We start from the raw sequence: 27,968 nt of genomic DNA on the forward strand, positions 1-27,968 counted from the left end.
TGGCTCCAAGTTAAAACTGCTCCTTCCGGGCTTCCCTGGTGGCGCAGTGGTTGAGAGTCCGCCTGCCGATGCAGGGAACGTGGGTTCGTGCCCCGGTCTGGGAAGATCCCACATGCCGCGGAGCAGCTGGGCCCGTGAGCCATGGCCGCTGACCCTGCGCATCTGGAGCCTGTGCTCCGCAACAGGAGAGGCCGCAGCAGCGAGAGGCCCACGTACCGCAAAAAAAAAAAAAAAACAAACAAACAAAAAAAAAACTGCTCCTTCCCTGCAGGCCCCTTACTGAATCCTCAGATAGTGGAGCGGCAGAGCAAGTCCTCAAGCAGAAAGTAGCTGTGCATTTTTTTGTGTCAAATAAGAGAGAGGAGACATTGGATTCTTGTGAAAAATTAGAATTGGGGCAGTAAAGAGCATGTGGAAGAAAGCTACTTCCCTAGGAATTCAGGTGATGCAATCTCCCTTTCACTCTCTTTTATTAAGGAGCAAATACATCAACTGGGCTTTTCTGTCTTTAAGAACATTTCCCCCTGTCCATGCTAAGATCCTTTTCCACGGACTTAACATCTATTTTCCCAGAGGGCCCTGTTTGATGTGCATCCAAGCTACAGGAGACCAATCCATTTCAGCCAGTTTCAAGTTTTTATCCTGCCCCACATTTATCCCCCCGCATACACCCCCCCAAACCCCCTCCAGACATCCAGCCCAAGCCGTGTGCACACTCGGGGGCAGAGAAAATGAGGACAGTACCTCATGTGGGACTTCACGTCCAACAACTCCAGGGCAGTGACCCGCGGTTCTCCGGCCAGGTTTTGCAGGATCTTCAGCCTGGGCCCGCAGTGCTTGTAGAACTCGGTGCAGATGTTAAGCAGGGACTCCCGGGGTCTTCTGAACTCTTCCCGAGCAAGCCGTTCATCTAGCTCCTCTCTGGGAAGGCCCTGCCCCTCCTCCAGTAAGTGCAGGTTTTCTCTGGGGAATTATAAAAGTTTAACTGCGGGTCTGGGAAGGTGTATGGGGGGGCAACTATGAGAGGAAGGTATCACACTGAAGAAAACTAGGATGCCTTATATTACATGCAAGTTAATGAAGCAGCAGGGCGGGGCCTGGGAGAACCTTATCGGAAGGATGAAGAAAGTTAATCATCCTGCAAGAGACTGTCATCCCAAACTGTAGTGGCTTCCCATTAGCCACTTCCTGAGGATTTATGCAGAAGTAGGATGCCATGCCTGAATGAAAAGAAAGCTGACGGAACCATAACCCAGCTCCCAAGGCAAATTATCACAAGATGACAGAATTAGTACAAAATGAGGTTGTCTTTCTGTACCTGATAAAGTGCAGTTTGGCACCTTGGTCCTGGTACCTGGGAGTCAGAAAAACAGTCTGCGTAACTATCAGAGTAAGAACAGGGGCCCTGCGGTGGGGCCTCTTAACGACTTTTTCTTATGAGAAGACTTTGAAGTTGCACATTTTGGTAAGCTCCCTCATACACACATTAATTATATTAATCCTAAAATATAAACTCTTGATGTAAATCCTAAAATATAAATCTTGATATTAATCCTAAACTATAAAGTCTTGATCTTTCATTTGCCTACCACATATGCTGCAATTATAGCTGCCATGAAAGCTGTTCCATTGTCAGATAATTTGTAGAAAGACAGATACTCTAAAAACACACACAAACTCATGGAATGTGGTCAAATGAAGGAAATTTTTGAAAACTTTCAAGGTGAGGTGAATCTAAGTTGCAGTTCTAATGTCATGTGCTATATTTTAGGAAGAAATATGGCTGACTTCCTTTCAGTTCTAGAGACTTCTTGCTTTATGAGTGATGGGTAACAGGACTTTAGAAGCCCTCTTTCTCTGGGCACCTTTCATCTAGCGTTGAACATAGCTCAGTAAGCTTAGAGAAACCCTTAAATATCACTTAAACTCATTACTCAAAACCCATATAATCATTTTCCCCTAATGTGAGAAATTGAGTTAACACTATCACATCAGATAATTTATATCTGATGTGATAGTTTGGAACTTATTTCATTTTTAACATAAATATATGATAAGCAGAGAATTTACATAAATAATTATGTACACTTAAAAATGTGCTTCAGAGAAAGTAGAAAATTATTCAGTTTTTCCTTATAATCTCTGCTAATTATTCCATACTGAGAAAAGATAACTTTCTCCCTAGCTGATTTTGGGTTTGCTCTGTCTTAAATCTTCCTTGGAGGAGGAAGCTAATTAAACTTTTATTTTTGTCTCAGAGTATTTAGAGGTTAACCCAGGCAGAATGAAGTAAAGTATTAACTAGTGCAGCCAGTGTCTGAGTTGCACCAAAAGAGGGAAGGTGATTAATTCAACAACCGTGAAAGCATCAGTTAAGGGACTAAGTCAAAGCTTGGATGAAATGTCTGTAGAAAATCTGTCCAGATGAAAGAAAGGTGACTGCACAACTGCCCTGGAATGAGAAGCCACCTCCTGATTATTACTGTTTCCTTTGCCTTTTTCTTGGAGGCAAGTGAAACAACACTGGAATAGTTCAAAGACCACCCAGGAGGCAGAGAACATCTTGCATGTTCACACAAACAAATGGACATAAATGCCAGTTTCTGAAGGTGGCTTACTTCTCTTCATTTACAAAGGTGACAGTTGCAAAAAAAAAAAAAAAAAAAAAAAAAAGCCTAGGTGTTATCGTGTAAGTCTCAACTCTCACCTTCTTCTCTTTTCCTTGGAGATTTTCACGCTCAATATCGACTATTTTCAGGATTCCTTTAACTCGCAACAGCTGAGATTCAGGTTGTACGACATTGAGAGACCACAGAAGAATAAAGCCAGTGAATTACCTGGTAGTCACCCCAGACGACATGGTGTGGTTGGCTGTGGTGGCCCCTTTGTGACCCTGGTCACACCTGCTCATCTGGGGGGCTGTCATGGGCCTGCAACAACAGTAACAAAACCACAGAAGTGGAGACACTTATGAAACTCTCAAGTTACTGCAGCTCACACAAGCTTGAAGCTAGAAGCTTATAAAGACTTTGGCTTTTTCTGTCACACTCCTCTGCTGAGTCTCTCCTGGAAGGCACTTTAAAGGGAACACGGATTCCCAAGGGTCTATAAGCTCACCACGATTTAAGGTCTTTCATTTCTTGGTCCTGAGTAATAAACAAGTACTCTTCAAACCAGACATTCATGAAATCAGACTTCTAAGTCTGTGCCGATTAAGTGAGAGTTAAGAATTCATTTTTTAATTCCACAGGTACCAGGAAGTTAGCCATTCTAGACAGTAAGAAAAAGATAGGGGTGTACATATCATTTAGGCCACCTGCTCCATAATCAACCACACTGTTTTTCTGAGAAACTATCAAACAAGGAAAGAATCTTTCTAGTCAAAGTTAGACCTAAGTCTGTGTGTTTATTCCTGTCATAGAGAATGGACTTGAGGACACGGGGTCGGGGAAGGGTAAGCTGGGACGAAGTGAGAGAGTGGCATGGACATGTATACACTACCAAATGTAAAATAGATAGCTAGTGGGAAGCAGCCGCATAGCACAGGGAGATCAGCTCGGTGCTTTGTGACCACCTAGAGGGGTGGGGTAGGGAGGGTGGGAGAGAGACACAAGAGGGAGGGGATATGGGGATATATGTATATGTATAGCTGATTCACTTTGTAATAAAGCAGAAACTAAGACACCATTGTAAAGCAGTTATACTCCAATAAAGATGTTAAAAAAATTATACCTAAGACTACCCAGGAAAGTGAGTAAATTAGTATCTATTGTTAAGTCAATAATTTATTATAGATGCTAAGAAATAGGTTCCAATCAGCTCATATATAGGTAAACTGCCTCTGTGTCATTTGTGACATGGAAAGGAAGAAAAGGCTTTTCCAAGCAATTGCTTACATGAACTCTTTAAAGCTTGCTTTTGTTATGCTCGTTTTCTGTATGCTGGCTGTGGCTGGAGAGTAACCCTTTAAAAATCGCCCCAGACCGTCTCTTTGGTGCCTTTGCTGTAGGGGGCAGAATTTAAAGCTAGCCTCAAGGCCTTCCCCCTACTGCCCCACTGGTGTTACTCCCGTTATCACGCTACATCATATGGCAAAAGGGAAATGATCTGGGTAGGCCTAATCTCATCACCGGCCCTTAAAAAGCAGACAGCTTCTCTTGGGAGAGGCAGACAAATTTGAAGCCTGAGAAGGACTCAAGGCATCACTGCTGGCTGGATGACTGGGGGCTGTGTAAGAGGGAATACAGGTGTCTTCCAACAGCAGAGAGTGGCCCCTGGCTGACGGTCAGGAAGGAAAGGGGACCTCAGACCTAAAGCTGCCTGGTGCTGGATTCTGCCAAAACCCTGAATGAGCTGAGAAGTGGATTTGTCCCCAGATGGTTCCAGTAAGAGCCCAGACCAACTGATATCTTGATTTTGGCCTTGCAAGACCCTGAGCGGACAGATCAGCTGAGCCTGCCCAGATTTCCGGCCTACAGGACCATGCGATGATAATAAATGTGTTCAGCTTTAAGCCTCTCAGTTTGTGGTAATGTGTTATGCAACAATGGAAAACGAACACTGATACACTTGTAATATACTTGTTTCTGTGTTACTACCTATAGAACGGTTAATTTTTTTCATGAGCAACGTACATTAGGACTGTGGAAGTGAACCGGTATTCTTCTTGTTTTCTTTTTGTAAAAAACAATGAAGCCAATTTTGTTGTGAATAATTACAGCCAACCAATGAGGCTAGTCTTCCACTCCATCAAAAGAATATTAAATACACTGGAATATTTAAGGCCACAGAATTTCAAATGTCAGAGCTCCATCCATAACTCTTTGTGAAATTTTTGTAAGTCAGTTTTGGAGAAGTTAATTGACTTATCCTTATAAAAGGGAACAGAAGGCATCAACATTGTGTACTGTAAAGAGAAAGAATCTTGAAGGAACTTGACTGCTCTTCTCTCCTCAAGTCACAGGACTAGTGACATAACCAGGTGGGTGCAGAAGGAAGGGTGTATGTCATGTATTTCTCCTTGCAATGTTCTAGCCCCACAGACTTTCAGGAAACCATCATCAAAGCACTGGGGGCTGCTTCTCACTGGAGGTTTGTCACTGCTCTCTATTCCACTGCTCTCTATTCCACTGCTTCCCATCCCCTCAGATTAGATGCATGCGGGCACTTCAGCAGAGAGTCTACCCGAGGCTTTGGGCTATGTTCTGCTTGCCTCAGTTGGCAATGTAGTGCAAGATTAGGAACTAAACATAGATTGAACTTAATGAATAACAATCTCACTCCCCCTCTGACTTGTTGGTGCATGCTGGAAAAGTCCTCCCCGGACTGAGGGGTTGCAGCGAGTCCCCTCACCAACTGAGCAAGATGGGGCTGGAGAAGTTGGTGCCTGTGATGGGAGTAAACCATAGAATTTTAGGCTAATGATATGGCCAAATGGGATGGAGGAGAAAAGACATCGATGCAGAAAGAAGGCTTCTCCACCTCCACCCATGGGGAGGAACGTCTCCTTCCAGCTGATTTTAGATGACAATGGAAAAGTAAAGCCTATCACTATATAGTGTCCTGCATCTACCACCCCCACTCGCTCTATCCTTGGTACACAGACATCCCTCCAGCCCCGCTAATGCTCCCACCTGCCAACGCCCGCCCAGGCCTCATCAATCCAGCCCTTCCCTGACACAGGGCAGCTCAATTCCTCTGCTTCTGTACCCAAGAATCTGGTGACAGGGCTAACTTCTTGGAACTTTGTTTAGGGCTGAACCCTGGTGTCAACTGACCTTTCCATTCCTAAATCCCTCAGTCCCCTCTCTCAGCACTCTTGAGTCCTGTCCGACAGAGAATCTATCAATTCTAGCATTAGAATAAAATTTTGTAGTTTATGTTTGTTATGTAGCTTCTGAAATTATAGTAAAAATAAATCCAGCTCTTTACAAACAGGAAAATAATAAAAGAATGCTTAGTTGAAATTGCAGTCATTCCATGTCTCATAAAATAAGAGCTAATAAAAACATGGATCACATTTTCATATTCACTAAATTAGCCCTTTTACAAAAGATTTGTTTACTGCTGGGTTAAAACTGCCACAGAAGCTCGGCAAGCTACACGTAAATGTGTGCTTAACAATCATGGTAGAATACTACTACTAACAATTATTATTATTATTGTCGTCATCATTATTATTACTTAGAGTACTAAGCACTATTTATCTAAACAACTTAGGGAATGTTTGCAGTTTTAGCTGAGTTTGGATACGTTATCTGTAAATAAAAACTGGGTTTTAGAGATTTTCATTTTTTTGGCGGATACATAGAGTTTATGGCTGTGGCTATTTCTGCCGATGGGATTACCTGGTGAGGACCTCTACACTGTATAAAAGGGCCTGCAGGGATGTTGCAAGAGCAGCCATGGCGGCGATCTCCTCTCGGGCAGCGGGTCCTGTCTCCACTTGTGACGTTTGCCTCTTTAGCTTTTGTAGGTAACATGGCACCAAAGCTTCCAAGACCATCAGCATCTGAAGACTTTAATCAACAGATAGAAAACCAAATCACGTTTTTACATCCTACTTGATATTTTGGAGCATGGAGAAATGAAAAGCCTTTAGAGAGTTGGAAAATTCTGAATCCCCTTCCCACTCCACCCAAGTCAAGAGTAATTAAAGCTGATGGAAATATCTACCAACACTAATTAATTAGTTAATTAAGCACTGGATAAAAGGTGATAAAATTCTGCATTTAGGAAGAATATTATCTACTTGGGAGAGTTAGCATTTATACAATTGGTTGAAAGAACAATAGAATGGTAACAGGTAGAGCTATTCAGTCAATCAGAGAAACAAACTTCACAATCATCAACAAAGCTTCCATTCAGTAATTTGCAACAAATTTGAGACAAAATAAAACCCTTCTTTAGGAGGCTGGCTTCTTAAAGCTTAAGCAATTTTACAGCAAGAGTCTGGTCTGGAAACAGTCACTGTGATGCAGGTATGAAAATGGCTGCTTACTAGTGTGAATAATTTAAAAATTCAGCTATATTTTGCTATCAAGAGACATTAAATATAAGTATATAGAAATGTTGAAGGTGAAAGAGAAAACACCAAAAGAATGCTGATGTAACTATTATGTCAGACAAAACAGACTTCAAGGTAAGTTAAAGATGGAAATTTCATAATTGTAAAGAGACATATTACCAGACATCAGACTTTTTATAAAACTATCATAATTAAGACAGTATAATATTGGTGCCAGGATAGACAAATAGATATATGAAACAGAATAAGGAGTCCAAAACAAATCCACAGATACTTGATTTATAACAAAGATGACACTGCAATGCAATGGGGAAAGGCTAGTCTTTTCTATAAATGGTGCTGGGTCTATTGCCTATTATATATCTCTATGGGAAAAATAAACTTTGACTCTTTACTTTACACCATACCAAAATTAATTCCAGATGGCTTGTTAATCTAAATGTTACAATAAAAATAAAAAAGCATCTAGCATATAAGGGGATATATTCATAACCTTGGGTTAGCCAAGATTTCATAAGAGGACACAGAAAGCACTAAAAAATAGGAAAAAGGTGATACATTGGACTATATTAAAATGAAGAGCTCTGTTCATCAAAAGACAACCTTAGGGGAGTAAAATTATAAGCTACAGAGTAAGAGATGTTATTTGAAATACAAGTAGCCAGTGGTATGCTGGAATGGCTAAATAACCAGTCAAGAAGGCCTACTGGACAACACTCAGGATGGGAGAAAATATTTGCAACTGAAGCAACTAACAAAGGATTAATCTCCAAAATATACAAACAGCTCATGCAGCTCAAGAACAAAAAAACAAACAACCCAATCAAAAACTGGGTGGAACACCTAAACAGACATTTCTCCAAAGAAGACATACATATGGCCAACAAACACATGAAAAGATGCTCAACATCACTAATTATTAGAGAAATGCAAATCAAAGCTACAATGCAGTATCACCTCACACCTGTCAGAATGGCCATCATCAAAATATCCACAAACAACAAATGCTGGAGAGGGTGTGGAGAAAAGGGAACCCTCTTGAACTGTTGGTGGGAATGTAAACTGATGCAGCCACTATGGAGAACAGTATGGAGGTTCCTTAAAAAACTAAAAATAAAACTACCATATGGCCCAGCAATCCCACTACTGGGCATATACCCAAAGAAAACCATAATTCAAAAAGATACATGCACCCCAAGGTTCACTGCAGAACTATTTACAGTAGTCAGGACATGGAAGCAACCTAATTGCCCATCAACAGAGGAATGGATAAAGATGATGTGGTACATATATACATTGAAATATTTTTCAGCCATAAAAAGGAACGAAATTGGATCATTTGCAGAGATGTGGACGGACTTAGAGACTGTAAGACTTCACTTCATACAGAGTGAAGTAAGAGAGAGAGAGAAAAACAAATATTGTATATTAACGCATATGTGGAATCTAGGAAAATGGTATAGATGATCTTATTTGCAAAGCAGAAATAGGCACACAGACATAGAGAACAAACGTATGGATACCAAGGGGGAAGGGGGGGATGGGATGAACTTGGAGATTGGGATGGGATTAACATATCTACACTATTGATATTATGTGTAAAATAGAGAACAAATGAGGACCTACTGTATAGCACAGGAAACTCTACTCAATGCTCTGTGGTGACCTAAATGGGAAGGCAATCCAAAAAAGAGGAGGTATATGTATAGCTTTACAGCAGAAACTAACACAACATCATAAAGCAACTGTACTCCAATAAAACTTAATTTAAAGAAAAAGGCCTACCATAAGCATCTCTTTCCAACACCACATTCAATGATGTCATTCTGGTATTTTGTATTCAGCAATTGCTACATATTGGCAAATTGGCAATGCTACATATCAGAAACTCTTTCCCCCAGAGAGTTGGTTGTTAAATGTTTACCAGCACACCACTCTATATAAGTTAAAATGTATTTATATCAGACTCTTTAAAAAAATTCTATATATCAAATAAAAATTACTGATAATCTCATTTAAAAATGGGTAGAATACTTCAATAGGCCCTTTGCAAAAGTAGATATCCAAATTCCAGTAAACAATCTGAAAGGCTTCCAAACCTTTTAATTTGCTGGAGGGAAATGGAAATTAAAACCACAATGAGATATCACTATAAGCCAACAAAAACAGCTAAAATAAAAAAAGACTGACAATACAAAGTGTTGATGAGGCTGTAGAGTACTGGATCACTTATACACTGCTGGTGGGAGTGAAAACTGATACAAGCACTCTGGAAAACTTTTTGGTAGTATCTACTACAGCAAAACATATACATACTCCATGATCTAGCAGAGCATTTCTACCCACAGAGACGCATATATATGTGCACACAAAGACATATACAAAAATGTTCACTGCAGCATTATTGGTAATAGCTTCAAACTGGACACAACACAAATGTCTGTCAACAAAAGAAGAAATACACAAATTTCAGCATAGCCATACAATAGAATATTATAGACAAACTAAGAACTATTGTTATACATGATTGCGTGGATGAATCTCATGAAATAATACTGAATAACAGAAGTCAGACATTAAAAAATACCTACCATATTATTTCATTGTAGTTGAGTTCAGAAACAGACAAAGCTGATTTGTGATGTTGGAAATCAGGATAGTGGTTCTTTTATCTGATTTTCCAATTTAAGTGGTAGTTACACTGATGTGTTATCTTTGTATACATTCATTAAACTATAAAATTACAATTTGTAAAAACTTTCTTGTATGAATATTTAAATAAAATACATTATTTAAAAAAAATTTAAGCACAACAGGGACTTGGTATTACAAATGTTGAAGTCTTGTAAGAATTGAATTTATTCCCGTGAAACATATCCTAGGGAACAACTACTTAAGAGATCCTGGCTCCACCCAGGAATTCAGAACAGTTCTGGCTTAAACAGAGCAGAATAAGGTATTAGGGAGGTTTTCTAAAAAAATTTTAATTTAGCTTAACAGTATTGGACTCTGGCTTTTAACTCACAATGACAAGAGAATTTGATTGTGAACTCTAATTCCTTTTGATTTCAATGTGTTTGGATTTTAACTTGAAAGTGTCTTTCATATCTCATTGGGAATTTGATAATGCGAGGATTTTTTAGTGAAATTTAGGGCTTCTCTATGCTGTTAGCATTTTAATATTAGAGAATCTTTATACATTTTATCATTGCAGTGTCTTTATGTTATTACTTAATCGCACTGCAGAATCTCTGATACACCCTAATAACATGGTACTGGATATGCTTGGAGTGGAAAATAGAAGAGGGGATATTTTGACACTTAGGAATCGAGTGGACTTGGAGTTAAGCTAATGCAAGGTTTTGATCCATTTTTGAACCTTTTATGGAGCTGTGATATTGTAGGAGGAGCCTAAGGAAAGTAAGATGAGGACTGGCTTGATAGAGGGTATATTTGCCCCCCTGAGGCAGGGTTGACCAGGGGCATAGTGTTTAATCCCCATTGCTTAAGACAGAATAAGGTGGGAGTGTGGGGATGGGGGTGGCATATTTTACTCATTCCTCATGTTTCCTTCCAGCAGAGAGAGTTCAGTCAATATCAATCCGGGTTCCTCTTTGCCCTTTTACTCATTCAGTTCTGGAGAAGACAAAGACTTACCTGAGGGGCAAATTGATACAGACATACTGGGCAAAATCAGCTCAGCTCTTTTCCTTTTCCTGGAAAAGCCTGCCAACAGGGCTTCTATCCTCTGCTGGGAGTTCTCAGGGCAGTCCTGTTTCAAGCCTGAATCCCCTACTTAATCTTTCTCAGTAGTAAAGGTGATAATTCAACCTCCCTTCTGCCTTCCTCCTTGCCTTCCTTCATTTATTTAGAACATGGGCAAGAAAGAAGTCACTCTTCACTGGATCCTTCCAGAAACCTCAAATCTTATGACCGACACCGTTTCAGGAGTTTCTGAGAAAGGATAAAGAGGACCCTCAAGATGGCTGTGATATTCAGCTCAGGCAAGGAGGGATTTACACCAGAGGCTGTGGTAAGAATAGACTGTATGCATTTTCTTCAGGTGGTTCCTTATGTTTACAGACTTGGTTGGTAAGAGGCAGGATGAGGTAAGGTGACTTGGCTCAGCGCCTCGAGATGGCTGAGCAACAAATTTCACAAGGGAAAACTTCAAAATAAATTGCTCTGGGACCGGAGGCAGGAGAGATTATTTGCAGTGGGGGGACTGGGAAATGCACTGTGGAGATGGGGTGGAGGTCACCCTGCTTGTCAGCGGGATGTTCTGACCCTACCATTTGCTCTCTCTCTGTCCCAGCGGTGTGTGAGGAGATAGTACATAATGAACAAACTGATGGAAGAATATGAAATAATGGTATTACACTCTAAGATTAATCCTGAATTATAAAGCAGTCTGGGAATATCTGACCAGCTGCCTGTTGCTTTTTTCATTGATTACTTTAAAAATACAAATTCCCAGTCTTTTATCCAATTCATAATAACTATTCTGAAAGAATTTTTGACATAAAATAAAACTGACAATTGTTAAAACACCACTGAGTAGAATTTGTTATTTAATAAACATCTTGCTTCAGATGTTTATTCTACATTAAGAAACTACATCTTATGGGCACCACTGAAATTTGACTTGGGGAAACTATGCAGTAAAACCTGAAACACAAAAGCTCAAAATGACAGAAACTCTAATAAGCAAAGTTTGATACAGACCAAGATAAAATGAGTCCTCCCCCAAAACTTAATCAATGAATGTAAACTTTATTATAAATTTTACATAGAAAGAAAAGAATTTCAATGAAAAGAACTTTGATAAAATAAAAATGAAAAGTTGAAAGTGGCTTATTTGCAACATAAAATGACTGATTGAGGAATTAAACGGGCATAAATAAATTAGGAAATAATCCTTTAATGAAAACTTATAGGTATAATTATGATTAAGATGTTTGTATTTATAAAGTCATAGTCAAAATATCCTTGGGGTCAAAATATCCACTGGGTTAAAATAGTAGAATTGCAATAGTTGGGTCAATATTTTTCTACACTAATTGAAAACCAGAAGTAGATTTAAGGAGGAATATGAGAAATTGCTAAGGAGATTTGATCAAACAGAGAGAATTAAGAATTTTAAGTAATGTGGAAATCTGTAAGCCCCAAGCAATCTTTACAACCCAAGTAGATCACTATGCTTTACTTTCAGATCAGTTATACATTTCTATCTAGTGTCCCATAAATCACCTGATATATAGATGTTTCAGGATAGGCTTGACTAGTAGGTTAGAACTGTACTGGTATGAATGGACAAGTGCTAGTTCTCTGTTTGTTTCACCAGGAGAATCACTAGTCATCTTCCCTTTCACTTCAAACCTGAGTCAGAGTCACAGTTCACCCTGAGCACATGAACTCAACAGCTGGTTCGAGGAGGTAGGACCAATGCGGGTGACTCTGGGTTAGATCAGAGCCAACATCCTTGAGTTAACACTCAGATAAGATTTATATTTTATTCCTTGTGTGACAGCAGTTTGTAGTCTCAGTTCTTTGAATTTACATCAGAAAGGTGATAACCTATCTAGATCTGGCAGTCTTAACAGAGGAGCAATACCCTGGAATAATTTATTAGCCCATCCTTCTCTCAAAAGAAAGAAAGTTGAGGCAAAAACTGTGATATGTTTATGAATAATCCATATTTTTACTTTCAAACTATTTTCTCACCACAAAGGCCTATGCAAGAAGAATTACAAATGAGAGAAATAGGAACATGGAAACAGTTGACTGTTATCTGATTCATTCATTTTATAAATTTATATTGTTATATCATCTATGGAATACAGCACTATATTGGGCATTGGAAGATATATCACATATACTAAGAATATGGTAGAATACAACCTAATGCTTTGTTTATGGGTTAGATATTACAAGAAAAAATCAAAGTAGATTGAGAAATTAAGAGGGAGAGATTTCCTAATGTTGAATTGAGGAAGAGGAGGGAAGGCCATAGGGTTGTTTAAGCCAGAATTATGGAACATATGGAAGGAATGCAGCTCTTATCTTTAAGCATGTACATTACATAAAAAGGGGCTATCCATAATTCATTTGAATTATTGTCTCTGCCTTTAGAATAGCTATTTTAATAGAGAGATGAGGCTGATTTTCATTTCACATATTATATATAATATATATTATATATATATGTAAATAAAATCAGGTCAGAGCCAACATCCTAGAACTGGAAATCACACTCGACATGGTGAGTCCTTTGGATTCCTTGCATCGGCAAAATGACAGGCAAGATTTCTCTTCCTGCTCTTTGTGTGACACAAGTTCTTATTGCTCCTTGAAAGGAGTTTTCTTAAATAGCTTAAATGTCTTTTTTGAAATTTTATTTGCTATTAATTTCTGTTACATGTGAGGATATTTCCTAAACAAGACTAAAACATCTGAGCCACTTCACAATTTCCAAATTAGGGGATTTCAAATTGATGAAGATTTACTATATTTTTTATAACCTCTACTATGACAAGTTCCTTAAATTTAGTTTTTGAAAATGCACTTGCCAGAACATTACAGGCTAATGTTAGCAAACATAACCTTTGTAGTCACTCAATTTTATTTCCTTTGCCATAATTACTTATTACAAGGCACAGAATAAAAGGCTGCAGTTACCTTCTGAATGACTCAGGAGCATATGCCACCACAGTAACACAGAGCTTAATGGCTTCACTTATAGAGAAAGTCAGGTCTTCGTTTCCATAGCAGAAATCTGAAGGGACAGAAGGTCAAGGCACACAATCAGAGTGGATTCCACCAGGGATAAAGAAGAATTTATTACTCCTAACACTTTCTTTCCAGTTATATTTTGTAGTCATTTCTTTGTTAGACTTTATTCCTAAACTGTGAACACTTAATATCCTCATCTAAAGGGACTAAAAATTCTGTTCTATTTTTGAATAATCAGATGACAAATAAAAGTGCTTTTTTTTGGGTAGTTAAAAAAAACTCATGTAATAGAAGGATATTTGGATGCTCTAAGGTAAGACATGAGACTTCATCTTTGAATACCTCTAATTGTACACAGTCCATGATAATAAAAGCCTGTCTTAAAGAGTTATTCACTTAGAATTGCCCATGAAAACCCAATTTTCTGAAAACTAAAGTGGTCTATTGAGCCCCCCTTTTAATATAATTTTCATGGCAGAGAATCCTTTACATTTTAAGATTTATAAGAAATTTAAGAAAAACAGGAGATAGGAAAATGTACTCATTTAATTTATACCACTGTTCCACTTATTTTTGCTGTTTTGATTTAGTTCAAAATATTCAGTAAAAGGTCGTTTAAAAAAAGAAAGATTACAAAAAGAAAATGAATGTCAAGGCAAGTTTTGCTTTTACCTAATGACTTAAGAGGCTTCTCAGCTTTGACCAGCTCTAAGATGTCTAGGATGTCAGTGGTCTCCCCCTCCAGCGACTGCAGCAAGTCAAACAGGCACTGAGCTGATACACCTTTGCTGGACCCAGTATTGGCAGCATCCTGTACAAAGAAAAGCCATTTTAGGCCATCATTAAAAAGTCTACAAATAACAAATTCTGGAGAGGGTGTGGAGAAAAGGGAACCCTCATACCCTGTTGGTGGGAATGTAAGTTGGTGCACCCACTGTGGAAAACAGAATGGAGGTTCCTAAAAAAAACTAAAAATAGAGTTGTCATATGATCCAGCAATCCCACTCGTGAGCATATATCCAGAGAAAACTCTAACTCAAAATGACACATGAACCCATATGTTCATAGCATCACTATTCACAGTAGCCAAAACATGGAAACAACCTAAATGTCAATCGACAGATGAATGGATAAAGAAGATGTGGTATATATATATACAGTGGAATCCTACTCAGCCATAAAAATAATGAAATAATGCCGTTTGCAGCAACATGGATGGACCTAGAGATTATCATACTAAGTGAAGTTAGAAAGAGAAAGACAAATACCATATGATATCACTTATATGTGGAATCTAAAATATGACACAAATGAACTTATCTGTGAAATAGACTCACAGACACAGAACAGAATTGTGGTTGCCAAGGGGGGTGAGGGGGGATGGACTGGGAGTTTGGGATTAGCAGATGCAAACTATTATATATAGAATGGATAAACAACAAGGTCCTACTGTATAGCATAGGGAACTATATTCAATATCCTGTGATAAACCATAATGGAAAAGAATATTAAAAAGATGTATATATGTATGTATAACTGAATCATTTTGCTGTACAGCAGAAATTAACACAACATTGTAAATTAACTATACTTCAATTAAAAACAAAAGAAAAGCCATTTTAGTTTATTAATTCCTACATCAGTACTAACATGGTTTGATCAGGAATACAAGTTTCATAAACACTGCCATTGATAACAATATCTAGGCAGTATTCAGCTTACAGAATTCTGCATCCAACCATGCTACTGTATGGAGTGAACACTTGACTTTTAAGGGATCTATTAAATGCTAATCTAGTACAAAAGAGATATTTGTGGAAACTCATAAAAATACAGCAACATGTGAACTGCCAGCAAAGTTCATGCCTATGTTTTCTCTGGTCTATGATAGTGGGACTCAGCATTCCCCCCCAAATTTCCATAATGGATTGGTTGAATACATCAAATATGTTTGAGAAACAGATGAATTTTTTGACAACCCTGGGAATTTTACAGGTCTTAGTTGATAATCTATCTACAGAATGGAGATACTTACCATCTCAAACCTCTGTAAAATGACTTTGATTCATTCATTAAAACAACAAATCCTCCTGGGCATATATCCAGAGAAAACTCTAAGTCAAAAAGATACATGCACCCCAATGTTCATTGCAGCACTATTTACAATAGCCAGGACATGGAAGCAACCTAAATGTCCATCGACAAAGAAATGAATAAAGAAGACGTGGTATATATATACAATGGAATATTACTCAGTCATAAAAAGAATGAAATAATGCCATTTGCAGCAACATGGATGGACCCTAGAGATTATCATACTAAGTGAAGTAAGTCAGAAAGAGAAAAACAAATATTGTATATTAATGTATATATGTGGAATCTAGAAAAATGGTATAGATGATCTTATTTGCAAAGCAGAAATAGAAACACAGATATAGAGAACAAATGTATGGATACCAAGGGGGAAGGGGTGGTGGTGGGATGACTTGGGAGATTGGGATTGGCATATATACACTACTATGTATAAAATAGATAACTAATGAGAATCTACTATATAGCACAGGGAACTCTACTCAGTGCTCTGTGGTGACCTAAATGGGAAGGAAATCCAAAAAAGAAGGGACATATGTATACATATAGCTGATTCACTTTGCTCTACAACAGAAACTAACACAACATTGTAAAGCAACTATACTCCAATAAAAATTAATTAAAAAAAAAACCTCATTAAATTCCTACTATGTGCCAGGCACCATTCTGTGCACTGCAGTTACAGCAAAACAAAACAAAACAAAACAAAACAAAACAACTAAAAACAAGCAAAAGGCAAGCAAAAACCAGAAAAATGTCTCATTTTGACGGAGCTCAAATTCTATTGTGGGGTGTGGTAAAGATACATATTAGTGAAACAAATACATATATTACATGTGATATGGTATAAATGCTCTGCAGAAAAATAAAAATAAAGCAGGGTAAGTGCTAGAGAGTGATAGAAAAAAATGAGAGTCAGGAACTCTTCCTTTCATCATTTTCCATTTTCTGTCCTTTCATTAACTGAGTACAAAAAAACAGAGAGTTGATCTATTTACATCCTAGGGGCCGAAATGAGGGTTGAAGAGAAACGTTGAAGAGAGAAGATTTTCTTGTTGAAAGAGAAATAATTTTTGGTATTTATATTCCATTGCTTGAATAAAGAGAGCTGAGAGATTGATTATACAAATGGACAATGACCAGGCCATACATAAATATAGAACTCTGATCTACAATCTGTAGTAACCAGCCCAAGAATCCCTTGCTGTAGTAAGCTCTGAATAAAGAGACTTTGCTTTCCTCATTGGGTTGGTCTTCCTTTATTTCCACAGAGCTTACTCACAGGAAACTCCAGGAGAGGGGCCACACTTGCAAACAGCTGGAGCACAAAGGGTTTCCGGTGTAGAATGTAGAACTGATGGCAGGCGAATTCAATGGCTTGACGCAACTGGGGATTGCTTTCATAGTCAGAATACACCTATGGAAAAATGTCACCATATTCAGAAAATTCCTTAACAGCCTACTAGAGTTGTGTTTGCTTTTAAAACTCATAGCCATGGGAAGCATGGACGGAAATGACTAATTTCATAAACTGATGGAGGGGAGTGTAAAATGGTATATATCTTCTTGAGAGAGATCTGGCAATATACATAAAAATCCTAAAAATATAAATATGTTTTATATATATATATTTATATACTTATATACTTATATAGTATGTTTATATTTAATCCTAAAAATATAAATATACATTTTTGGGGGAAGTTTGTGACTAGTGATTTATCTTAAGAAAACAGTTAGACAAATGTACAAAGCTATAATATATACAATAATGACTGCTGCAAGGTTGCTTAAAATAGTAGAAAATTTGAAACAACTTAAATTATTCATAAATTGGGGTTAAGTGTATTATGTATATGTATTCAACAGAATACTATTAGTTATATTTTAAAAGATGCTATATAGTGCTACAGGGAAAATTCCCACAATATTCTTAGTGTCACATTAAAAAGGTAGGTAACAAACTTGAATATATGGTATGATTCAACTTCTGTTTTAGAAAAAGTAGAAGAGAGTACCAAGATTTTCAAGATGTGTAAATGATGGTTATCTAGGAGGAGGATTATGGGTGATCTTTATTTTCTTCTTTAAACTTTTCTTTATCTTTTGAATTTTATGAGCATTTATTGTTTTTGATAATTATTTAAAAAGTTATAGAGGAAATTCCAACTATCTAAAAATAGGACAGAGTGCCCTGATGATATTAAAAGTCAATTTCTTGGGCTTCCCTGGTGGCGCAGTGGTTGAGAGTCCGCCTGCCAATGCAGGGGACATGGGTTCGTGCCCCAGTCCGGGAAGATCCCACATGCTGTGGAGCGGCTGGGCCCGTGAGCCATGGCCGCTAAGCCTACGCACCCGGAACCTGTGCTCCGCAACGGGAGAGGCCCGCATACCACACACACACACAAAAAAAGTCAATTTATTGCCCCTGTAGGTTGAGCAAACGCCACTTTACACAAGCATGTATTACTTCCATAATTTTATTAAAATTTCCATTAAAATGAGAAGTAGGATGAGCCCTCCAGGCCCCTTCTGAACTTTATTCAGTTCTCCTAACTGTAGCCACGTACACACTAGACAAGACTAAGTGAAAACTCTTCCTGCTACATTCACCTCCTCTAACCTTGTCATACCAAATTTAATGGCAATGAAAATCTCTATTCAGATAGAGGTTGGAGACTTTCTTGGGAGAAACATCAACTGAAAGCTTGCCATACATTTGAATAATGGTTCTGAAGCTTCCTAGGGCATCAAAACCACCTGGAGGTCTTGTAAAAACACAGATTACTGGGCCCTGACTCCAGACTTTCTGATCAAGTAGCACTGGGATGGAACCCAAGAATGTGCATTTCTAACAAATCCCCAGGTGATGCTGCTGCTTCTGCTGCTGTTGCTCCAGAGATTGCACTTTGAGAACCACTGGTCCAGAAGAAATGGGAAAGCATAGCCCAGGTCTGGGAAATCTCAGAATAGAATGGAATATTATGACCTTTTGGAAGTTTCTAGAGGGGGTTTCATTTGGTGCCTTCTGAGGTCATAAAAGAAGATAATTCCATCATTAAAAGTTTTGGTACAGATCTTGTTGACCTGTTCCATGGGCAGGAGAGGAGAGCCTGTGCACCTGCAGCATGGTGGGCAGAATCCACTGGTAGCCGCTGAGGGAGAAGAGGTGATTGAAGTGCACAGCGCTGTTGATGACGGTGGCCGCGTACTGCCTGAGCAGGGCACTGTCTTCTGGGTGTAGGATCAGAGCTCCGTTAAAAACGTTGAGGAAAAGCATGATTTCATCTCCCCAGGGAAACTCGCTCGGCATGCCCAGGAACATCTCCTCCAGAAGCTGGATCCACAAGCTTTTCTGAAGAGTGTCGAGGCCAAACAGCTCCTTCCCAGCTGTGAAACATGAAACAGCAGAGACAGAATTAGCCCCACGCCAATCCTGTCAGTGTGGAGGGCAATCAAACCCCAGGGCGCTGCTGTTTCCAGCTCAGGGACATGAAGATCTACTGTTGATATGCTTCCCAAAACAATATTGCAGCCACTGCTGTGACACCTCCTAGCCCTCCAAGTACTTTCTTCATCACCTCTTTGATTCAACTCTGTGGGCAAGACAGGGCAAGCAGGTGCAGTGTGTTGCTGCTGCATAAGCTGTAGCTTTGAGAAAAAAATAAGTTATTAAGAAAATGGCAGGGCTGAGACTTATTCTTGGTCTTTGAACTCATGGTCAGACTAGAGCTCTGTCTACTATTTCTCTGGAGCTTCTGGATGAAGATGTAGACCATAGGGATGCTGATTTAAGTAACTGTCCCAAATTAGCAACTGAGTAACAGAGCGTGGTTTCAAAATGGGTCTTTTTCAATTTCTCTGTCTCAGTCTCTCTCTCTCTATTTGAATAATGGTTCTCAAGCTTCCTAGGGCATCAAAACCACCTGGAGGTCTTGTAAAAACACAGATTACTGGGCCCTGACTCCAGACTTTCTAATTAAGGTATAATTTAGATAGAGTAAAAGGCACAGATCATAAATGTAGAATTCAATGAATTTTGACCAAAATACCCACTCATGTAACCAACACTCCAATCAATATATAGACCATTTTCATCACCTGAGAAAGTTCTCTCATACCCCTTTCTGGGAAATCCATTCCCCCAATCCAGAGGTAACTACTGTTCTGATTTCTGTCACTGTAGATTCGTTTTGCCTCCTCTTGAATTTCATATAAATACCTGTTCTTCACTTAGTCAAGTACTCTCCTAACAATACCACACTACTTCCTCCAATTGCTTACGATTAGCTTAGAGCAGTGGTCCTTGGAACAGAAGCACCAGCCTCACCTGGGAGCTTGTCAGAAATTCAAGCTCCCAAGCCCCATTCCAGAGCTACTGAATCAGAAACTCGGGGCTGGAGGGTGGGACCCAGCAATCTGTGTTTTATCAAGTTCTCCAGGTGATTCTGGTGCCCACTCAAGAGCTGAGAGCCACTAGCTTAGAGAACTGTCTGCCGATTAAGATAGAGATGTCCCCTAGCTGAGGACAAAAGAAGGTCAGGAGAAGAAGCCCAAGAGAGGAAATGCTTCTTTCTTGATACCTTGAGGATCACTGAAGAGTGAAAACTCCGCATCAATAGCACTTCGAGGAAATGAGGGCAGTCGGAGGAGGTCTTCCTGGAGCATGGAGACGTGGGACTGCTTGTGGGCTGTGGGGATCTTCTGGGTGAGGGAGATGAGAAACAAAACCCTCCCCACTTCCTCCAGCTTCCGAGTGAATACCTACCGGCAGACAAAGGCAGGAGCAGATGAAAAGTAGAATTGGAAACTCTGAAATTACCAACAGTGTAGAAACTGAAGTGAAAACCTTAATGGCAAACCAGGTTGATTAAAAATTGAAAGATGGGGGAAGTGAAATGAGAAAGAAATATTTTTTCTTTACCACATAGAAAGAGCAAACAATACTTAATTGACTCTCACTTCCTGCATCTGTCTGTTCTACAGAAGGAAGTGTTTCTTATGGAGTCTGCCAGCTACAGGAGGAGCACAAGGCAAGCATTGTCAAGAACAGTTCAGTATTAAATACAGCCCATTTGTTTGGATGTCATAATGTAGAAGACCTTCTCCAACAGGAGCCAGTCAGTTCCAATTGCTTCTATCATTTCTACTGACGCCTTATGCTGTTTCTGGGTTTGCCTCTTTTTTTTTTTCTTTTGTGGTACGCGGGCCTCTCACTGTTGTGGCCTCTCCCGTTGTGGAGCACAGGCTCAGCGGCCATGGCTCACAGGCCCAGCTGCTCCGAGGCATGTGGGATCTTCCTGGACCGGGGCACGAACCCGTGTCCCCTGCATCGGCAGGTGGACTTTCAACCACTGCGCCACCAGGAAAGCCCTGGGTTTGCCTCTTAAAGACTGAAATGGGCTCCAGGAAAAACCTATCTTGGGACAAAAGCTAATAGGACCTAGATTGGTGGTCCTTTAGCCCTTAGTTTAGATGACGTGAACATGGGTCTTTTGGTCCTTCTCTTAGTGCCTTTTCTGTTGCTGATCAGTGGGCAGGGGGATGTGACCAGGAAGATGATAAGCCATGAGCAGCTGTTGAGGAGACTTCAGAGCCAGAACCACAGGTCTGTCTATTATTATCTCCCTGAGGAAATTAGAAAGAAGTCTTAAAATCCCAACTTGGAGTATAAATAGAGTAAGGGCCCCGTTTTATGTTATTCTCTTAAAACGTGTTCTTAAACATGATTAAAAAAACACACTTGTGAAGTGCGGTTATTGATTATGGTTTTCATTATTTTGCTGCCAAAATCAGAGGCTGGGATAATTTGTGGGGAATTGTTTTAGAAATTATTTATATTTAAGGTCTTACATTTTTGCCCAACACCTCACACTTTGTAATACATTCACTATTTTCTTTCTTCTAAATGCAATTTAGGTAGTTAATACTATGTTTTTAATTACTTAAGTGGTCAGATTCTATGCCATCTCCTGAAGATATTTTTGAATAGCATCCTTGCTACATGCAGAAAACTTGAAATAATAGTTTGTTTCAACATTTTATTAAAAATAAATGAATATAACACATAGACCACATTAAAATTGTATCATTATTAGAATTGTGTACTACAGCTATATTTCGCTTGCAAAATAGTGAATTTCCTTAAGCTCAAAGTCTGATTTATGATGAGATGTGTAAATGTTATTCTGTTCTTCAATCTTAAATCTAAGTACAGCTGCTTGATTCTGTTTCCTCCTATTTTAAGAGAAGTTAGTAACATGTCCAAGGTCAGATCACTGGTCAGTGGCAGAGCTGGGACTGAGTCCAAATCTCTGGACCTTGGTGCAGGGCCTTTTTCAGGCACACTACATTGACCCCTTTTATTCTTTTCCAGCTAGCATAAATTTCTGGGACAACCTTCTTATAGCTACACTATGTGTACTTCCAATCCCGCTTTACAAAAATGTGGAGTGAAAATCCAAACTTAGAAACTAGTAGGTAAATAAATTAGAAGATTTCTGCTATTTATACCCCAATGATTTCTCATAGCATTCTCCAAGTGAGTGTTTCTTAATACCTTTACATTATTCATCCAATTTATAAAACTTGGTTAACACACTATTTGGGGGAACTATCTATTGACCAAGGGCCCATCATTCTCTCTCTAGAGAGGATCACAACAGAATCTCAGGGCTGGCAACCATTTACAGATCATCTATCCCAATGACATGACAAAATAGAATAAAACTGTGGTGGTCAGGCACCTGTTTCTGAATGAGTTCCTGTCCTTTCTCTGGATGCATATGTACAAGGTTCAGCTGTGGAGACACGGATCTCCTAAAAGGGTAAATATCCCGAACATAGGTCTGTGGTGGGATTACACAAAGACAAAAAAAGAGTTCAAATAATTAAACTCGGACTCTCATTTCCTCTTTCCCCAAAGGTCAGACAAACATGTTATGTATTTTCTGATGGTTTAGATTCTTACTACTTTACGCTCCCCAATTCTACAAAATCCTAGGGAAGATAAACACCCTCCTCGGGAAAGCTTCAATCTCCCCAGGCCGAGTATGCTTTCCAAAGTCCAGGATGCTCTGTCAGGAGCAAAGGAGCCAGAGGCCATTTACTAAAGCGAGAGAGTGGCATGGACATATACACACTACCAAACGTAAAATAGATAGCTAGTGGGAAGCAGGTGCTTTGTGACCACCTAGAGGGGTGGGATAGGGAGGGTGGGAGGGAGGGAGACACAAGAGGGAAGAGATATGGGAACATATGTATGTGTATAACTGATTCACTTTGTTATAAAGCAGAAACTAGCACACCATTGTAAAGCAATTATACTCCAATAAAGATGTAAAAAAATAATAAATTAAAAAAAAAGCATTCTGAAGAAGAAAAGAAAAGCCCTGAAAAGTGATGTCAGTGGTCTTCCTGAGGTTTCTTTTGTTCATTAGATCACGTTACCACAATCATGCTTAATGTAGTAGAAAGTGGCACGAGAACAACATTAACATTCCAAATAAACACATGTACTTACAATACGGGCAACTTAAATGTTCTAGATGTAATAATGATGAGTGACGAAGTGCCTTACTTATCTCCTTTAATTATTACAACGACCCTAAAGTAGCTATTATCATCACCTTCCCTTTACAGACAAGGAAACTGAAGGGTACAAAGGTAAAGTGGCCAGTCCAAAGCTAATACATCAACAGTGAGGTGGTGTGAACCAAGCGGCCATATGCCTCACCTCTAAACAGTGACGCCCCCCTGAGTGAAGCTGCCCTCGGGAAAGGCATAATGGGCTTTTGACACAGCTCTCCATGAGCATCATCACTGCAGTCTCACCTTATTGTAGTGGATAAGGTTCCATCGTTTATCCATGAGAAAGTAATGTGTAGACTGGGATTCTGGGATATTAAAAAACTCCAGACACTCCTAGAACAAAAGCAATTTTTAATAAACATTTATTGAGATCATATTATGAGCCAAACAGTAAGCTGAAAGGTAAAAATGTCATAAAACAAGGTAGCTTCCTATAAGGAATATATATGTATTTATATCTTACACACATTTTATATATTATGTGTGCATATATATACATATATATATTATATACACACACATATATATGAACATTTACATGCACACAGCTATCCAAAAAAATGACAGCATAAAGACTGACTGTGTAAGGTAGTGTAAGACAGGGGTAGGGGATTAAGACGTGCAAACTACTATGCATAAAATAAATAAGCTACAAAGATATATTGTACAACACAGAATATAGGCAATATTTTAGAATAACTATAAATGGAATATGACCTTTAAAAATTGTGAATCACTATGCTCTATACCTGAAATGTATATAATATTATACATCAACTATATCTCAATTTAGAAAAAGACTAATAGTGTAATACAAACTATCTGCTCTGTTCTCATAGAGCTAAAAGAGGTACAATTACAATGTAGACTTGAGTGATGAACTGTGAAGGCACAGGGGCATCTACTGGTCTCAATATCAGGAAGAAAGCATGTTTAGTAGCAACATTAAGAATAATATGAACCACAGTGATTGAGCACTTATTATCTACTATATTCTACGAGCACTTATTATCTACTACATTCTATGCTCAGTGCTTTCAATGTAGAGAACTTGTATAACCTGCACTAATAATCGAGCACTGTTGAAAAAGAAACTGACACTAGAGAGAGCCTGTCGTTTGACTTATTTAGATGACACTGGTTGTGGTGGAGCCTGGGTTTGAACTCACTGTCTGCCTTCACGCTATCCTACCATCCAAAGTGAGTAGGAAAATGAAGTGGCTGTTGAAATTTGCTTCACTGGGCCTGAGAGAATCTCTGGAGATGAAGGAGTGAGGCCTGGAGGAGGCTTAACAACCCTTTCTACTGAAATAAAATACACAGGCTTGCAAAACTGAATTTCTCAGAGGTGTTTTCTGGGCCAAAAGTTTGGGCTTCAGATAAACAGGGAATCACTGCACTAGTGTACTTACTACTTTCTCTTAACAGCCCTACAGGCATGAGTAACAATGGACTGCATATCTCTTAAGGGGTGTAATTGTCATAACCATTAAAGATACTTTCTTGATTCACTTAGTTGATTCTAAGGTATATATTTTCTGCCTCTCCAATCATTTCTGTCAGTGGCAAATCAAGACTGTGTATTGTTCAACTCGATGCCACAAAAAGCATCTCTGGCATGGACTGTCACCTGACCCCTAGAGTTTGTCCCAGTCCCCTTGGTGTGCAAACCCAGGGTGGCTCCAGAACTGCCACAAGTGATGCCAGGATACCCCTAAGCAGGATTCACTGCATCTCAAGAGGAGTGTCACGTGGTTGCTGTAGCTGAGAGGGAGCCGACATGAGCTTGCCTACATCCATATGGGGAAAATTATACAAGGAAATAGAGGAAGTACACAAGAGTGGGGCAGATTCTAGAGGAGGTAAATAAATGCATATATTCATTTGAAGATAGAGGAAGGCCATTTAATTCAAAACTGGATGATCCGTGAAGTGGCCATAGCCATTGTGCATTAAAAAAAAAAAATCACTTCTGTCAAAAGACATCCCTACCTTTAACAGGGCTTCAAATTGAGTATCTTCATGGACTGGTAACTGGGTTGGGATATCACATTCATTCTGTCCATGAACTACCAAGGTTTTCGTACCTACAGAAGGTAAAAATCATAATAAACTGACTTCTACTATAAGAAAGTTTATAGATAAACCACAAATTATTAAAATATTATCAATAAGCTGATGTTTTTATTATTATGATGATTACTACCAGTGAGGGTTTAATGCGACTTGTGCATTGTACTAACTGCACAACTATGTTTCTAGTTATATATATATATATATATATATATATATATATATATATATATATATATATATATATATATATATTTTTTTTTTTTTTTTTTGCAGTACGCAGGCCTCTCACTGTTGTGGCCTCTCCCACCGCGGAGCACAGGCTCCGGATGCGCAGGCTCAGCGGCCATGGCTCACGGGCCCAGCCACTCCATGGCATGTGGGATCTTCCCGGACCGGGGCACGAACCCATGTCCCCTATATCGGCAGGCGGACTCTCAACCACTGTGCCACCAGGGAAGCCCTAAATATATATTTTAAATATATTTACTTATTATTTAAAAAATCATAGCTACCGTTTATGGAGTTCCCCATACTTTTAAATGGTTTTATGTGCATAATCATATTTAAATCTCATAGCAACCTATGATATGGGTATTATTATTTTCATACTACAAATGAAGAAAAAGAGAGAACTTACTCTTATAAATAAGAACTTATAAGTAACTTAGTCAAAGACACATTTATTTAATGGAAGAGTCAGAATTCAAACCTTAAGCATTCCAACAAATAATCTATTCCTTTTTTTTAAATGAGATGATGAGGTAATAATGGTTGAGAAGATACAAGCAGAGCTATTAGCAAAAGCTAAACAAGTACCTGAAAGGTAGTTTAAATTTACATTTTCTGTATTCTGCTTGGCTGGTGAGACAGTGAACATTATGATATACCTTGATTTATAATGAGTTGTTTTTAAGTATATGCCTGACAATATGCTTCTTTGCTGTAATAAAAGCTGATCTCTTGTTGAGTAACCTATAGACACATAAATATACCATTACAACTTACTGAATGCTTACCATGTGTCAGGTACAGCAGCTAGTATTTTACAAACCTAAACTCATTTATTCCTCACAATTATGAAGTATGAATCATACTCCCATTGTACATGTGAGTAAAGAAAGCTGTAAAAGTGATGTACTTTTTCATAGCTAATATTAATTATACAGATCATAAATGGCAGTGCTCTGATTTTAACATAGGCCTCTTTGCTGCCAGAACCTGTGTTCTTATTTATACATAATTTTGTCTTTTTATTTCAATACATGTATTATCTCACATTTTCTTAGACATTGCACAAGGATAAAGGCTTGGCAAAATTTTATCTCCAAGAAAGGCAAGCTATCCAAAGTGAAAAGGAATTGTATCTAGAGTTTATATCACACTGCATGTTTTTTTGTAATTTTCCTTCCTGCTTTTCCCTTTTCCAATTTTTCATAAAGCCATCTCTCAGTGAGTTTACAAAAGCCTGGGGTCCCTGCCATGCAAACAATAGTATTCTCCTTGCAGTGCCAAAAATTCATTCAAAAAGGCTCTCAGTTCAGCTGGCCCTCTGCAATAGACTTAAATAAATCTTTAACCTTGGCAGTCCTTCAACTACTGATTCACATGGATCTCAGTTCTGATGTCTCCCTTTTCATCTGGCAATTACTGACTTTTAAAGGGTCTATTGTATTTCTTCAGATTGTATTCAACAAAAATTCTTTGAAGCACTCAATCCCAGGGTCAGAAAACTTTCTCATGAATGAAAGAGACACTTGGTTTGTAAAAGCCTTTTTTATACTCCTAAAAAAGTTATGTCTTCCAAAAGCAGTACCTGGCATTGAAGCCGTCACCAGAAGCTTGACCTCACATTGTTCCTTCTTCATGGTCTGCTTCAGATCCTTGAAGAACAGGCCTTCTACGTAACCGACCACCTCCCACAGGAAAGTCAGAGTGGCTGAAATGGCATCCATCCCCCACTCGCAGGGGGTTCGCACAAAGTACATGATTAATCCTACCTATAAGTCAGAACAGGAAATGGTCACAAAGTCACAGTAATTCTGAGCTTACATTCTCCTTTCCTTGGCTTTTCATTTTCTTAATTAAATATTGTTTTTTTGCTTTTGATTCTCTGTTCAAATGCTTCTCTAACACTTTCAGTGGCAGTAAGCAGAAGAAGGGATAACTGGAAAACTGGCCTGAACAGGTTGCCATATATTTTTATGTTATCACTAAAATACTTACTACTACTTTTTTTTTTTAACATCTTTACTGGAGTACGATGCTTTACAATGTTGTGTTGGTTTCTGCTGTATAACAAAGTGAATCAGCTACATGCCTACGTATATCCTCATATCCCCTCCCTCTTGTATCTCCCTCCCACCCTCCCTATCCCACCCCTCTAGGTCATCACAAAGCACCGAGCTGATCTCCCTGTGTGATGCAGCTGCTTCCCACTAGCTATCTATTTTAC

The 27,968-nt window shown here is 38.8% G+C and overlaps 1 protein-coding gene across 3 annotated transcripts in view; it reads right to left on the reverse strand.

Moving 5' to 3' along the window:
• The window catches only part of UNC80 (unc-80 homolog, NALCN channel complex subunit), a 239,604-nt gene that overhangs the window by 34,748 nt on the left and 176,888 nt on the right, over positions 1-27,968 (reverse strand). For all 3 annotated transcript variants that reach the window (XM_060106372.1, XM_060106370.1, XM_060106371.1), the window contains 13 exons: positions 27,330-27,513; positions 25,433-25,527; positions 23,684-23,773; positions 22,597-22,698; positions 20,434-20,614; positions 18,972-19,240; positions 17,133-17,267; positions 14,432-14,570; positions 13,706-13,802; positions 6,348-6,518; positions 2,838-2,930; positions 1,319-1,354; positions 745-963 (listed from right to left, as the gene is read on the reverse strand). In XM_060106372.1, coding sequence (XP_059962355.1) covers positions 745-963; positions 1,319-1,354; positions 2,838-2,930; positions 6,348-6,518; positions 13,706-13,802; positions 14,432-14,570; positions 17,133-17,267; positions 18,972-19,240; positions 20,434-20,614; positions 22,597-22,698; positions 23,684-23,773; positions 25,433-25,527; positions 27,330-27,513 — 1,811 coding nt within the window. The remainder of the gene's footprint in view (positions 1-744; positions 964-1,318; positions 1,355-2,837; positions 2,931-6,347; positions 6,519-13,705; positions 13,803-14,431; positions 14,571-17,132; positions 17,268-18,971; positions 19,241-20,433; positions 20,615-22,596; positions 22,699-23,683; positions 23,774-25,432; positions 25,528-27,329; positions 27,514-27,968) is intronic.

This window comes from Mesoplodon densirostris, chromosome 8 (genome assembly GCF_025265405.1).
Source record: "Mesoplodon densirostris isolate mMesDen1 chromosome 8, mMesDen1 primary haplotype, whole genome shotgun sequence".
Classification (NCBI taxonomy): Eukaryota; Metazoa; Chordata; class Mammalia; order Artiodactyla; family Ziphiidae; genus Mesoplodon; species Mesoplodon densirostris.